The sequence below is a fragment of the Lampris incognitus genome, chromosome 3, assembly GCF_029633865.1.
Source record: "Lampris incognitus isolate fLamInc1 chromosome 3, fLamInc1.hap2, whole genome shotgun sequence".
Taxonomy (NCBI): Eukaryota; Metazoa; Chordata; class Actinopteri; order Lampriformes; family Lampridae; genus Lampris; species Lampris incognitus.
In genome coordinates, this window is record NC_079213.1 from 104,497,354 (window position 1) to 104,512,028 (window position 14,675).

Sequence of the window (14,675 nt, forward strand, 5' to 3'; positions counted from 1 at the left end):
TTCCTTCACAACCTGGCTTTGAGTTGCGTTCAAGACACAATGTGCCTGCATCTGGGCGGGGGGGAAGGGGTTTGATCTTACTTGTAGCAGGGGGAGGCCCCCTCAACGCTGGATAAGCCAAAGTGTCCATGCCTCCCGCCAAGCCGGGAGCCCTTCCTGTGTTTGAACTCGCAGCAGGAGCTGACGCGCTCCACCTGCAGTCCGTTCAGGAAGAAGGTCAGGCTGAAGGGGAAACCACGGTGGCGCCGCGACAAAAAACAGAAGGACTCTGAGAGCGACAGATGACAGAAAACCAACATCAGAATCAAATTCTGTCTCATTTTCCGAATACGTTTTTAAACAGAAAAAGATAATGCAAAAAAAGTAATAACTACTATGTACTATGGTGTTCGCTTCAAACTGGAATTCAAGATCTCTGTGCAAAGACAGTATTGACAGTTCACAAAAGCATATGAAATGCTATCTATGTATGCAGGAGAAATGAGAATTTCATAACTGCAAGAAAATATGAAATAGTTTACTGATCTTTCTGTGACTCTTCAATGGTGACAACATGTAACTGCTAAGGGGAATACTCCCTTGGCAGCCAGGGTCAAGTAAATATCTGGGACGATTTGACGGTACACGATTTGAAGCCAGGTCCTCCAGAGTAGGCCAAGGTCACAAACCAATAGTCCATTCTATCTCCAGTAACTCAAGTGTGGTTAGGAGCTGGCCTTTGCCTTTTCCATTTCATGCGAGACATTTTAACAAAATAGAGAGGAATTCAACATCTTGTTCATGGACACTAGCTAGGATGGGCTATTGTGGGCATCGACCCCGAGAGCATTTGATTAAAGCTAAACCATGAAGTTTAGCTAAAGACACGAGTTTGTTTACATTAATAGTTTCACTTGTGCAGTCTCAGAGTATGTTGTTGGACCCCAGTGACTAAAGTTGTTACCTCCAAAGATGTTCAGAAAATGTGAATTTTTAATATTTAGAAGGCTCCGATGTTAACATTACAACTCTTCAATGTTTACATCTGGATTTCAGGGCAGCGACCACATCATGTTAAGAGTTTTGTTATGATACGGGCACCCACTTTGCCCAGTAGTGCTACTACTGACCAAAAACTGCAGTTCATCTGTAAAAGATGTCTGTTCTAACTATCAGTCCATCATTTGTGAATTGAGCATAACAGCAGTTATGCAGTTAGCCATTGCATACTAACAGGTTATCACTTTTTTAAGTTAATAATAAGAATAATGATATTTGTTTGTAGAGCACTTTTCAGAGTACTCAGAGATGCTTTACATAAATAAACATACAAGCAATACACCAAAAACATAAAACACACAACATTAATCACACATTAAAAGCAATTCTGAAGAGGTGAGTTTTGATTAATGATGTGAACATGGACAGATCAATGCAGTCTCTGATGTGTTTGGGGAGGGAGTCCCAGAGGTAGGGGGCAGCTATGGAGAAGGCTCTGTCACCCCAGATCCGGTTCTTGGTCCTGTCTGGTGGTTGACAGGAGGTTGGCATCAGAGGACGAAGGCTGTGGGAAGGAGGAGTATGGTAATGGAGCAGGTCGGTGAGGTAGGAGGGGGCCTGGTTATGGATGGCTTTATTTGTGAGGAGACGGACTTTGAATTGGATCCGTTGTGGGACAGGGAGCCAGTGGAGGTTCTGGAGGACAGGGGTGATGTGGTCATGGGAGCGGATGAGCAGGTGGGCAGCAGAGTTCTGGATGTACTGGAGTCTGTTTAGGACTTTGGATGATGAGCCATAGAGAATGCTATGGATGTGATGAAGGCATGGATCAAAGTTTCGGCAGCAGAGAAGGAGAGTGATGGGCTTATCAATACAGATGAGTGAGGAGATAGCTGGGAGACAGTCCTTAACAAGATTGGATGGGATGGGACCCAGAAAATAAGTGGAGCTTCTCATTCCTACCATAAAGTTGGACAGCTCCATTTGGGACACAGGGGAGAACTTTGACCTTTGACAGGGGCTGAGTGGTAAAGGGGGGGGGGGTCTGGAGGTGGTCAGGTTGCTGTACATAGTGTCAATTTTAGTTTGGAAAAATGAAAGGAAAGAGTTGCACTTGTTAACTGTGAAGAAATTGGAGGTATTGTCACTGGGTTTTATAAGTTTGTTTATGAAAAGAAAAGAGAGCCTTGGGGTTGGTGGAGCCAGAGTGTATGAGCTGTGAGTAGGTGGACAAGGCTGTGATGGGAGCATCTTTGTATTGTTGAAGGTAGTCTGTGTAGGCTTGGAGATGCACTGTTAAACCAGTTTCCTTGCAAAGTCTTTCGAGCTGGTACTTACAGGATTTCATTTGATGGAGTTCGGGGGGGAGGGGTAGATAACGGCAGTGACAAAGCGAGTGGAACCGAAGAGTTTGAAAGCAAGGTGTTTGAAAGAATAAGCGGCAGGAATGGAAATGGTGGTTGTTTTAATGTCCCTCCTGTAAACAACAGCAACACCACCTCCCCGCCCCTCAAGACGAGGTTTATCAATGTCGTAAAGGAATCCTGTGGGTGTGGTCTGGTTTAGTGAGAAATAGTCGGGCATCCAGGTAGCATAGCGGTCTATTCTGTTGCCTACCAACATGGGGATTCTGGTTCGAATCCCCGTGTTACCTCTGGCTTGGTCAGGTGTCCCTACAGACACAATTGGCCGTGTCTGCGGGTGGGAAGCTGGATGTGGGTATGTGTCCTGGTCACTGCACTAGCACCTCTTCTGGTCGTTAGGGGGGAGGGGGAACTGGGGGAATAGTGTGATCCTCCCACGCGCTACGTCCCCCTGGTGAAAGTCCTCACTGTCAGGTGAAAAGAAGCAGCTGGCGACTCCACATTTATCAGAGGAGGCATGTGGTAGTCTGCAGCCCTCCCCGGATCAGCAGAGGGGGTGGAGCAGCGACCAGGACGGCTTGAAAGAGTGGGGTGATTGGCCAAGTACAATTGGGGAGAAAAAAAAAAGAAATAGTCCAGGGGTTTATGCCATTGGTATCTGTTTGAATTATTACCTTCAACCACCACAGCCTGACCTGACTGCTGTAATTCATTTGCTCAAAGGATTCGCGTACAGAAAGGCTATCTCATTCACCTTTCTGAACTTATTTTTGCATCTAAAGCTGCATAGGGGGACTTTTTCATAGTAAAATAATAACGTTTAAGTGCTATTAGCATTGCAGTTGGTTTCCCCAAGTCTCATTGAAACAAACTGCGTAACATGAGACCACTTGGATCTTCCTATCTAATAGCCTGCGTATGACCGGGACAATGGCACTGAAGTGTAGGTGTGCACGGGAAATGATGCGTTTTCTGCCGTATAGAGAAGAGATGCAAACAAACACTCGGGCACACCTTCATCATCATCATCATCAGTTCTGTAACCTATGGAGGTCGTAGGAGCACAGCTGATGCCTCAGCAAGTCTCTTCCACCGTTCCCTATCCATCGCAACTCTCCCCGCCTCCACTGCGCTCATCTGTAGCCGTTCTCCGGTGCTGTTTACCCAGGTTTTCCTCGGTCTCCCTCTCTTCCTAGTCCCTTCTTCCAGGTCTTGCAGGATGTCCTTTGCAAGTGTCCTTTCCGTTCGGCAAACGTGCCCAAACCAGTTTAATTTCCTTTTTTTTTTTTTACCATTGTCAGTAAACTATCATGTGACCAATAGCTTCCTTAACTCTGTTCAGCACTTCAGTGTTGGTGGCGTGGCTGTGTATGGGATTTGCAGCATTCTTCTATAAGCTAGCTCTAAGTTCAAAGGCTTGTATTTTTTTCTCCATAGCTTTTGTTAGGGTCCAGGATTCTGCACCGTATAGAAGAGTTGCTATTATGATGGTGCGGAGCAGTTCTACCATGTCAAAGAGAAGATCTGAAGAACTTATTAAAGTTAAAAAAAGGAGTATTCCTGGCAACATGCCAAAAAAACTTTCCCTGGTTCCACATTTGATCGTTGGTATAAGTTAAAAGATTGGATGGAGATAAAAAGTTTTTTTTTTTGAGATACTTTATTAATCCCCGTAGGGAAATTACGCTCTGCATTTAACCCATCCTAGCTGTGTAGCTAGGAGCAGTGCGCAGCTGCAGCACCCAGGGACCAACTCCAGTTCGTCTCGCCATGCCTCAGTCAGGGGCACAGACAGGAGTACTAACCCTAACAGGCATGTCTTTCTGATGGTGGGGGAAACCGGAGCACCCGCAGAAAACCTACCGCAGACCCGGGGAGAACATGCAAACTCCACACAGAGGATGACCTGGGATGACCCCCAAGGTTGGACAACCCCAGGGTTCGAACCCAGGACCTTCTTGCTGTGAGGTGACAGCGCTAACCACTGGACCACCGTGCTCCCCAATCCAGAACTGGCTCACTTTCTTCTTTCTTCAGGTAATGTCTTGCACTAAACTTGTTTACTTCATGTCTACATCGTCATACATTATGTTAGATTCTCCTATTTATTTTGAAGCAACGTAGTGAACAGGAAGCAATTCCATCTATTGCTTAAACTACTGGCGACTCCAGAAACCCTATACATAGCATATATAGCTCTCAAACACACACACACAGCCAGGCACACTGACCTCCTTCATGGAGTCGGCCCTTGTACACACACAGGTTCTCTCCTCCACAGTGTTGCTGGAAGACTTTGACCTCGTCCCTCATGTCAATCAGGTCGTGGGAGAGATGCACCGATTTGCCAAAGAACACCATGTGGACGCGAACTTGACTCTGTTGTACAGACGTCCTCAACATGGGAGACTCCCGGGCAGAAAAATGGCAGGACATTCAGGATCAGGGTTTAATTAACATGAGAGAGAGGGAGAGAGAGAGAATGAGAGCGAGTCATCGTCAGTTTGCTGTTAATTCATCCAAACACGCTTGTAAACAGGGTAATAAATGCTACACTGGATGTACATGATAGCTTTAATGACATAAAAGTTAATTCGTTGTTATTGACCAGCTAAGTGCTATTTTGACATGATATTTTAAAAGTCATCACTCCCTAACCCTAATTGATGATCTTAACAAGTGGGTGCATTTGACAATGCTTTATGTAACAATAATCAAAATAATTACAATTGATGAAAAATGGAAAAAATTGCATTTTAATTGTCTGTTGTACCCTGTAATAATCTTACAAAGGGGGTGGATGCTGTAGGTCTGTCTCTAACTATGGATTCCTTTGTTAGTTATACTGACTATCAGACATTACAAGCCTGATTTTGACATAACAGACCACTTGGCGTACAGGCTGGGCCAGATTATCCATATATGACATCGGGCGAGTGCCCGGGGGCACCAAACGATTAAGATGACGACTAGACTTTTAAAATCTTTGTCATAATTTCTCTATATATTATTTACTGGAAGAGATGCAAATGGGTACATAATAAACCATTGACACAATATATATTATATGTATATATAGAGAGAATTGTGATTGGGTGGAAGTGCCCCCCCTCCCCCAAATCACAGTCGAGTCCACAATGATGCAGTGCCACCTATCTGCCATCACATCTGACCAGGAAAGCGTAAAATGCCTTTTCGTCTGCGGATTGTGAAATGAAAATTAAATCACTATTCTGGTTTTATTTCTTTTAATTTCTGTTTCGGAAAACAGAACAAGGCAACCACAGTTTCTAATAGCCTACACACTGCAATACATTGTCTTAGTGTGCTATTCCCTGTACCTCCATCACCTCACCTGGTGCTCTGTGATCATTCAGCCTTTGAAATGCATGCTTGTGATGGGTGTTATTGGGCTTGCCTTATTTGGTGTATGGGTGTGATGATTTTTTTAGACACAGTGTAATGGTTTTGCATTTAGGCCTCATACAGGCCATTTATGATGGAAATAATATTTAGCATGACATGTTGTATTGGGGGCGGCACGGTGGTGCAGTGGTTTGCGCGGTCGCCTCACAGCAAGAAGGTCCTGGATTTGCGCCCCGGGGTAGTCCAACCTTGGGGGTTGTCCTCTGTGTGGAGTTTGCATGTTCTAGCTGTGTCTGCGTGGGTTTCCTCTGGGGGCTCTGGTTTCCTCCCACAGTCCAAAGACATGTAAGTCAGGTGAATTGGCCATACTAAATTGTCCCTAGATATGAATGTGTGTGTGTGTGTGTGGGCCCTGTGATGGACTGGCGGCCTGTCCAAGGTGTCTCCCCTCCTGCTGCACAGTGACTGCTGGAATAGGCTCCAGCATCCCCGCGGCCCTGAGAGCAGGATAAGTGGTTAAGATAATGGATAATGGATGTTGCATTGGGGGCGGTTCAGTGGCGCAGTGGTTAGCACGGTCACCTCACAACAAGAAGGTCCTGGGTTTGAACCCCGGGGTTGTCCAACCTTGGGGGTCATCCCGGGTCGTCCTCTGTGTGGAGTTTGCATGTTCTCCCCATGTCTGTGTGGGTTTCCTCCGGGTGCTCCGGTTTCCTCCCACAGTCCAAAGACATGTAGGTCAGGTGAATTGGCCATACTAAAATTGGCCCTAGGTGTGAATGTGTCAGCCCTGTGATGGCCTGGCAGCCTGTCCTGGGTGTCTCCCCACCTGCCGCCCAATGACTGCTGGGATGGGCTCCAGCATCCCACGACCCGAATTCGGATAAGCGGCTTGGATATTGGAATGGAATGTTGCATTCAGATTTGAGCATCGGTGTAAGGGCTAGTATGGCATTTGTACGCTCATGTCTTTTTATGGTGTGAGGTTTTTTTTGGTTGGGTCTTACATTTTTCTGTAGTATGTGTGTCAAGCCTGTAATTTGGCTAGAAGTTATTGTAAATCTATAGTCTTTATACCCATAGTAAATTTCACTTTTTCACATGTAAAGTGGGAGGAGGAGGGGCACTTCAAGTGTGGTCACCCTAGGGCACCACGCTGTACACATCTGTAGCTGGATAACTCAGTAGGTAAGAACACTGGCTTTCCCACCGGAGACCAGGGGTTCAAACCCCGTTTGGGACGAGTCTCCGGTAACAGTCTGTGGCATTAGACTCCTAATGCTATACAAGCTAGCTACCCCTCAGATGTACGTTGCTTTGGATAAATGCGTTGGCTTAATGAAATTGTAAATTGTGTTAATCCAAGGCTGCTTATAGGTGACATTTATTTAGCTAATTAAAACTTTGACCTGATATTTACCCCCCTCTGCTTTCTTGAAATATCAATATGAGTCTGTTCATTGCTAATCATCATTACATTTTCTCACAAAGACAAATCAAAACTCATCAAAAGATTAATCCAACTCATCATTATACACATCAAGCTGTTTCATCATGGCTCATTCTATTTGCTGGTTATTTTTACTTAGACATTATTTTGGTTTTAGCTTTATTTAAAGCACTTTTAACTCTGCTTTGATAAGTGCAATGCAAATAAACTTATTATCATTACTATTATTACCAAGCTCATATACTGTTTAAGATTTTCCTAGAAATTTGGTTTCCAACACTGTCCCTGATTGGTCTAAAGGGATTTCTACATAATTAACATGGGATGACGAATTTCCTGTTGGAATTAACATGTTTACAGGGGAACACTACAAGCACACACATACAGTGATAATGGGGGAGAGAGAGACATACCTCGGTGGCATCAGCTCCACCAGGAGCAGTGGTGGGGCGCAATCTGCGGCCCCTGAAGATGCTGGTATTGACCTTTGAACCCCTGTCTTTTCTCTTGGTGGAGGGAGGCACTGGGGTGACGAAGTTGTTGATGATAGGGAGACAGTAAGGGGAGATGCCACGGGAGAACTCCATCGTGGTCAAATGCATCCTGGGCTCCTTGGCCATCTGGGAACCAAAGCCATCAAATCAAACTTTACTAATATCGCACATTTGATAAACCCCACTCTTGCACCCCTCTCCCTCTCTGGCCACATCACATAACCAACTACACCATCTGCCAGCCCCTCCCCCCTTCCCACTTACCCCCCACCTGCACTCAGGATCTGTGAAGAGGATGTGTGTCAGCTCTTCCAGAGACAGCAGATCAGGAAGGCACCAGGCCTGGATGGCGTGTTTCCCTCCTGCCTGAAAGCCTGTGCTGACCAGCTTGCCCCCATCTTCACACTGATCTTCAACAGATCACTGGAGCTTTGTGAAGTCCCCCCTGCTTAAAAAGCTCCACTTTCATCCTGGTCCCCAAGAAACCCTGTATCTCAGTATTAAATGACTACAGGCCTGTCGCCCTGACATCTGTGGTCATGAAATCCTTTGCGAGACTGGTGTTGGCCCACCTGAAGGACATCATAGGCCCCCTACTGGACCCCCTGCAGTTTGCCTACTGGGCAAACAAGTCAGTGGATGATGCAGTCATCATGGGACTGCACTACATTTTGCATCACTTCAACTTCCCAGGGACATACGCAAGAGTCCTGTTTGTGGACTTGAGCTCAGTGTTCAACACCATCACCCCAGATATCCTCCACTCCAAACTCACCCAGCTCACTGTACCGGCCCCCACCTGTCAGTGAATCAAAAACTTACAATGTCATTTAGCAGATGCTTTTATCCAAAGCGACGTACATCTGAGAGGTGGTTGGCTTCTATAGCATTAGGAGTTTAAGCCACAGGCTCTTACTGGAGACTCGTTCCAACCGGGGTTTGAATCCCTGATCTGCGGCAGGAAAGCCGGCGTCTTCCTGACAGACAGGATACAGCGGGTGAGGCCGTCTATGGTCCAAGCAACTGCGGCTTAAACCCCCTGCGCTCAAAAGACAGGCAGCTGAAGGACAACGAGTCCATTAATGTCCAATGGAAGGAGCACTTCCAGAAACTCCTCAACCACAAAGGCACAACTGAACCAGACATTGCCAGCCACATTCCCCAGAGCCCCATCAGAGAAGACAATGAGGAACCTCCCACCATGACAGAGGTTCAAGATGCCATCAAGATCCTTAAGAACAACAAGGCTGCCGGACCAGATGGGGTCCCAGCTGAGAACTTAAAGGAACGTGAACCAGAGCTCCTGTATCACAACCACGCCCTCCTCCTCAAGGTCTGGGAAATAGAAGAACTTCCCTCAGAGCTCAGGGATGCTCTAATAGTGGCAATATTCAAGAAAGGGGACAAGGCGGAATGTGGAAGCTACAGGGGGCATCTCACTCCTGTCAACAACTGACAAAGTCCTTGCTCGCATCCTCGCAAACCAACTGCTACCACTGGCCGAAGAAGTATTCCCAGAATCTCAGTGTGGCTTCCGCCCATCCAGAGGTACAGCAGACATGATATTTACAGCATGTCAACTCCAGAAAAAATGCCATGAACAAAGGCAGCCTTTGTACATGGCTTTCATTGACCTGACAAAAGCCTTTGACTCAGTATCAAGATATGGCTGCCCTGACAAATACGTCAGAATATTGAGGTTTTTACATGACGGCATGTCAGTCACAGTTCTCAGCAACAGCAGCTCTGAGTCAGAGCCCTTCACTGTGGAAACCGAGGTCAAACAGGGATGCATCATCGCACCCACCCTGTTTGCCATCTTTATTGCTGCCATACTTTACCTCACTTGGGGAGAGCTGCCATGGAGGATTCCAATCCTATACAGAACTGATGGGAGGCTCTTCAACCTTAATAGGTTCAAAAGGCTAAGAGCAAAGTCTGCAACACCACCACCATGGCGCTTCAATATGCAAATCACAATGCCATGGTAGCACACTCCACAGAAGACCTCCAGCACATTCTGAATGCCTTTGCCGAGGCATACAGATCCCTAGGTCTAGCATTAAACATCAAGAAGACCCAGGTCATATATCAACCTCCACCCAGCCAGCCATCTACCCAGACCACCATGAAAGTGGACAACAAAATTCTTGAAAACGCTGCTCACATCCCCTACCTCGGTAGCCTCTCTCCTCAAAAGCTGACATCGACTCTGAGGTTAACCATCACCTGAATTGTGCCAGTGGAGCTTACGCCAGACTCAGGAAAAGAATCTTTGAAGACCGAGACCTAAAGGCCCAAACAAAACTCCTGGTCTACAGAGCTGTTGTTCTCCCCACCCTGCTGGAGCAAAGTCACGGGCCACCTACAACAGGCACCTGAGAGCCCTGGAAAAATACCACCAAAGATCCTTACGAAAGATCCTGAGAATCAGCTCGAAGGAAGACACACCAAAATCAGTGTTCCGGAAGAAACCAACATGACTAGCATCACCACTACAATAATGCAGCACCACCTCCGATGGACAGACCATGTCATCTGCATGTCCAACACACGTCTCCCCAAACAGATCCTGTACTCCCAGCTGAAGGAAAGTCACCAAGTTCCCGGCGGGCAAAATAATTATTTCAAGGACAATATCAAGACCAGTCTGAAGAATTCAATATCACATTGAGCAACTGAGACTACATTGCACTGGATAGGTGCTCCTGGAAGAAATCCGAGCGGGAAGGAGCTGCACGTCATGAAATGGAACTCCACTGTGCCGCAGAGAGAAAGCAACTGCACTGCAAGGAGAGAGAGAGAAAGACTCAACCACCACCACCACATTCCCCTGCCCACACTGAACCAAAGTACGTGAATCACGGACGGCCTCTACCGCAATCTGAAGACCCACAAGTAGACAACCCAATGGAGAGGACAGTCATACTCGCTTTGAGTGACCACCGATGATGAGTCACTAAATATCTTGAGTACTTACAAAGTAATAAACTGTACACTACTGGATATGTTACTGTGTAAATATATGCCATTGGTAATTATTCTAAGTAATCTGCATTTGATATTGATATTCATGTATTATAATTCAACTTTGGGCAGTGAACCAGAACTAGATAGTGTTCAACAACTTGTTATTTTTTAAATATTGAAAACACTTGTAGACAAAAATATTTGTGTTTGTGTTAAACCTTTATCCTGTATAAGATACACAGATTGTACATGAGAGGGCATGGGCATACATACGTATGTGGGTGAGTGCATGTGTATGTGTGTGTGTGTGTGTGTGTGTGTGTGTGTGTGTGTGTGTGTGTGTGTGTGTGTGTGTGTGTGTAATACAGCATGCAGAAGGTCTCACAGTGCAGTTGAAAGGCTGGTCGGTCTCATTGGAGGACTCCTGATGTCTGTGAAGGGACCTACGTTTCTGGGAGGCCGTGGTGCTGTTGCTGTGGATGGGCCTCAAACGCACCGGCCTCTGCATCTTCCCGGGGGCGGTGTTGGGTCGAGACGAGCCCGGCTGCAGGTCACACAACCACAGACACTGCTGTTTATTACAGTATGTGTATGGTTCAAGAATGAAGAATCAAGAAGAATTTTATTGTCATTGTGCCAAGCACAATGAAATTGCAGGTGTGTCAACCTTAAAATGGTGCATACATAAGAGAGATAAGAAATATAAAATATCAGCAATAAAAAGTAGAGCCTAAACAATATAAATGCAAAATATAAGCAGTATAAGGTATAAAATACAATACAGTTAACTATAAAATACAACTTACGAGGTGCAAAAACATCATCAGCAAAAATGCAGTGAAGGTGCGGTGGACAGATATGAAGTGGCTTAAAGTGACATGTGAGTAAATATCTGCAAATATTGCCCATGCCCAGGGTTGCAGCAGATCAGTCTCATCGGACTGGGGAGATGTCTGGGTTCATTAGTGCCACAGCTTTTGGAAAGAAGCTGTTTTTCAGTCTCTTTGTGCGTGTGCAGATTGCTCTGAAGCGCCTACTTGAAGGGAGGGGCTGAAACAGATGGTGTCCAGGGTGTGTAATAAATATCTTTTATGATGTTCTCAGCCCTCCTCACACAGCCAGTGCTGTGAAACTGTTCTAGTGAAGGCAGCTCAATGCCAACAATGTCCTGTGCTGTTTCCACAACATGCTGGAGGGCTTTTTTGTCAGCTTTGGTGCAGCTGCTGTACCAGGCTGTCATGCAGTTTGTTAGGATGCTCTTGATGGAGCGTCTATAAAAGTTGACAAGCAGTTTTTGGGGGAGGTTGGCTCGCCTTAGCCTCCTCAATAAATAAAGGCGTTGTTGTGCCTTACTCACCACTGCTGAGGTGTTGTCAGCCCAGGAGAGGTCCTCTGTGATGGTGACTCCCAGGAACCTGGGAGTCACCATCACAGGAACTCCTGAACCTGTTGTTATTAGAATCGTGTGACAATATAGCCAATAACCCCCTGTTATATTGCATGACTGTACTTTGCTAACGCTTGCTATCAATGCAAGTCCATACTAGGCTTCTAGTCCCAATACCATTAGTAATACTAGTCTTCCAAACAATTTGATATATAAATACACAATACACAGGGGTTAGGTTGCCCTGCGGCACTGCGGCAGTATTTATCACTGTTTATATAAAGAATACAACCTGCAGCCCTTTCACTATCCAACCCACTGTAGCCTGGTGCTAAACTGGTAACTAGACCGTAATCCATAGAAGTGGTGTGTGCATTTTGTTGAAAACATTTCCGCAGTAAATTTAGTCGTGATTCTTTTACACATTCCTGGTGGGAAAAAATACATTCCTTTGTATTTTCGCAACATTACTGATTAGAAATGATCTCAGTAGGTTTCTTTTTAAAGGGAAGGGTGTTTTATAGAAACCAAGATTTGTCTAGTCTTGGGGTGGATTTTGCCATCCCGCGACCCTGAGAGCAGGTTAAGCGGTTTTGATAATGGATGGATGAAGAGTACAATTTTCATGATTTCACGGCACTTAAATAACATCTCTGTTCCACCAACTGTTTTATGGGACCAAATAGCGCCATTTCAACAAGCCAATCAGAATTGCCTCTCGGAGTGATGTCACACCAGGGACAATCGACACAGAGTTTGCGTAAGGCCGCCCATGGCAAGAGCAACGCAGCATCTGGTTGAGCAGTCATTGTTTGAGTCAGGGGGAAGGGGTGGGGCCAGCAATACTGACAGCCAATCAGAGTGGCAGCTTATGAATAATACTACTATTAAGTTAATAACCCATCAAACAGCCTGTTTCATTAGAGGTGCTCAAAAGTCCTCCATTCAGGATTTATACACCTCCAGACTCAGGAAACGGGCGGGCAATGTCACTGCAGACCCATCACACCCTGGTCACAACCTGTTCCAACTCCTCCCCTCTGGTAGGCGCTACAGAGCACTGTACCCCAAAACAACCAGATATAAAAACAGTTTCTTTCCACGGGCTGTCATTCAAATGAACGCTTAACACTGTCAAATAAATCCAACCATTGTGTATATACTGTACTGTACATTGTACGTATATGGGTACACTGTCATATCCATCTACCTCAGGCATGTTTGTAAGTAACCTGCTAACATCTATTTCAGCACCTCTGATGTATTCTCTGCACCACTGCACTTTATCACCTCTTATTTCACCTGTATAAGTCAATCAATGTGTATATATCTGACGATTGTTGTGTTGTAGCGTTGTTAATTCTATGTTAAGTACACTGAGAGAGCCACGAAACCGGACTCAAATTCCATGGCCAATAAACATGATTCTGATCTGATTCTGAGGTGGGTGTGGAGTACTGGAAACAACAACAAGGTTTGGTGAAACATCAACCTTTAGTGAAAAAAAACGTCATAAAAGTGTTTCATAGACATAGTAGTTATACCAATTTGTCAAAAAGTAGAAAAATACCCCCCTTTAAACAACATGTCCTACAGAGTAGACTGCGACATAGCACCGCTGGCAGGTCTTGAACAAGCCCGGACATGCCGGCGGGTAAAATGTTTGCAGAAGTGAGAAGAAAAGAGAGAGAGATTTGAGTGGGTCAACAGAGCTATCAAAGCCATGAAAAACCAACCACGCAACCGTGACCTTTGTTTGTTTTTGGCCCCCCCCCCCCAAATCATTCCTCTGTTTCAAAAGCTGCAATAACACACATCTAATCCCACTTAGTTCAGTTAAAACGGCCTGTCGCTCACAAATAAAAACGGTGGACTGGCGAGCTCCAACTCAAGAGTCAACATAAACCTGGCAACTATCAGTGTGAGCAGGTAGTTACACAACAGAAAGACATCCATCACCTGAGAGGAATTATTGGACTCCACTATAGACATCAACCTTGACCATTGCTGGCTTCATGTGTTTGGAAAAGATCTTTATCTCATGAAACCAACTGACGAATGAATGAATGAATAACCTAAACCTAAACCAAAACAGGACATGGCTGCCACCAAAAAAACATCACACATATCAATACTGAAATGCAGATAAGAATGGTGATTTATATGTTCATAGATGTGGTGGTATCAACTAGAGCTGGTCAGTATATGGATATACTAATATGGACATTGTGATATGAGTCTAGATGTGTTGTGGTATTTTGGTAATGTCATACATCCCCTGGTCTTAAAGGCTGTATTACATTAAAGTGAGAAAAAATCCTGAACGTATTTGACTGTTTTAGTGAAATGAGCAATGGATGCCTGGTAACGATTTACATTAACTACATTGCACAGCACATTCATTACACAGCTACAGACAGTCTGTAGATGTGCCATAACTGATCCAGTATGAGTCATAACAGCCTATTTATATGTTATTGTAACTGGTTATTTTCTTGCCCGGTGCGGGATTCGATACGGGGTGTACTGCACCACAAGGCGACATCGCTAACTGCTCGGCTAAAGGGTCAGACCCGTTAGCTAGGGGCTAACGTGTCTTATTAGTAGTCTACATTATGATTTCACCTCATTGGTTGATAATTCCTGTGTTAGGCCCACTGACTGGC

At 45.3% G+C, this 14,675-nt stretch overlaps 1 protein-coding gene across 1 annotated transcript in view; it reads right to left on the reverse strand.

The window, feature by feature from the left end:
- erich3 (glutamate-rich 3) overlaps nucleotides 1–14,675 on the reverse strand; it is a 31,421-nt gene that overhangs the window by 10,903 nt on the left and 5,843 nt on the right. Inside the window, exons 6-9 of the mRNA XM_056276907.1 lie at nucleotides 11,008–11,166; nucleotides 7,572–7,778; nucleotides 4,574–4,751; nucleotides 82–268 (exon numbers count right to left, since the gene is read on the reverse strand). Of these exons, the coding sequence (XP_056132882.1) occupies nucleotides 82–268; nucleotides 4,574–4,751; nucleotides 7,572–7,778; nucleotides 11,008–11,166 (731 nt within the window). The remainder of the gene's footprint in view (nucleotides 1–81; nucleotides 269–4,573; nucleotides 4,752–7,571; nucleotides 7,779–11,007; nucleotides 11,167–14,675) is intronic.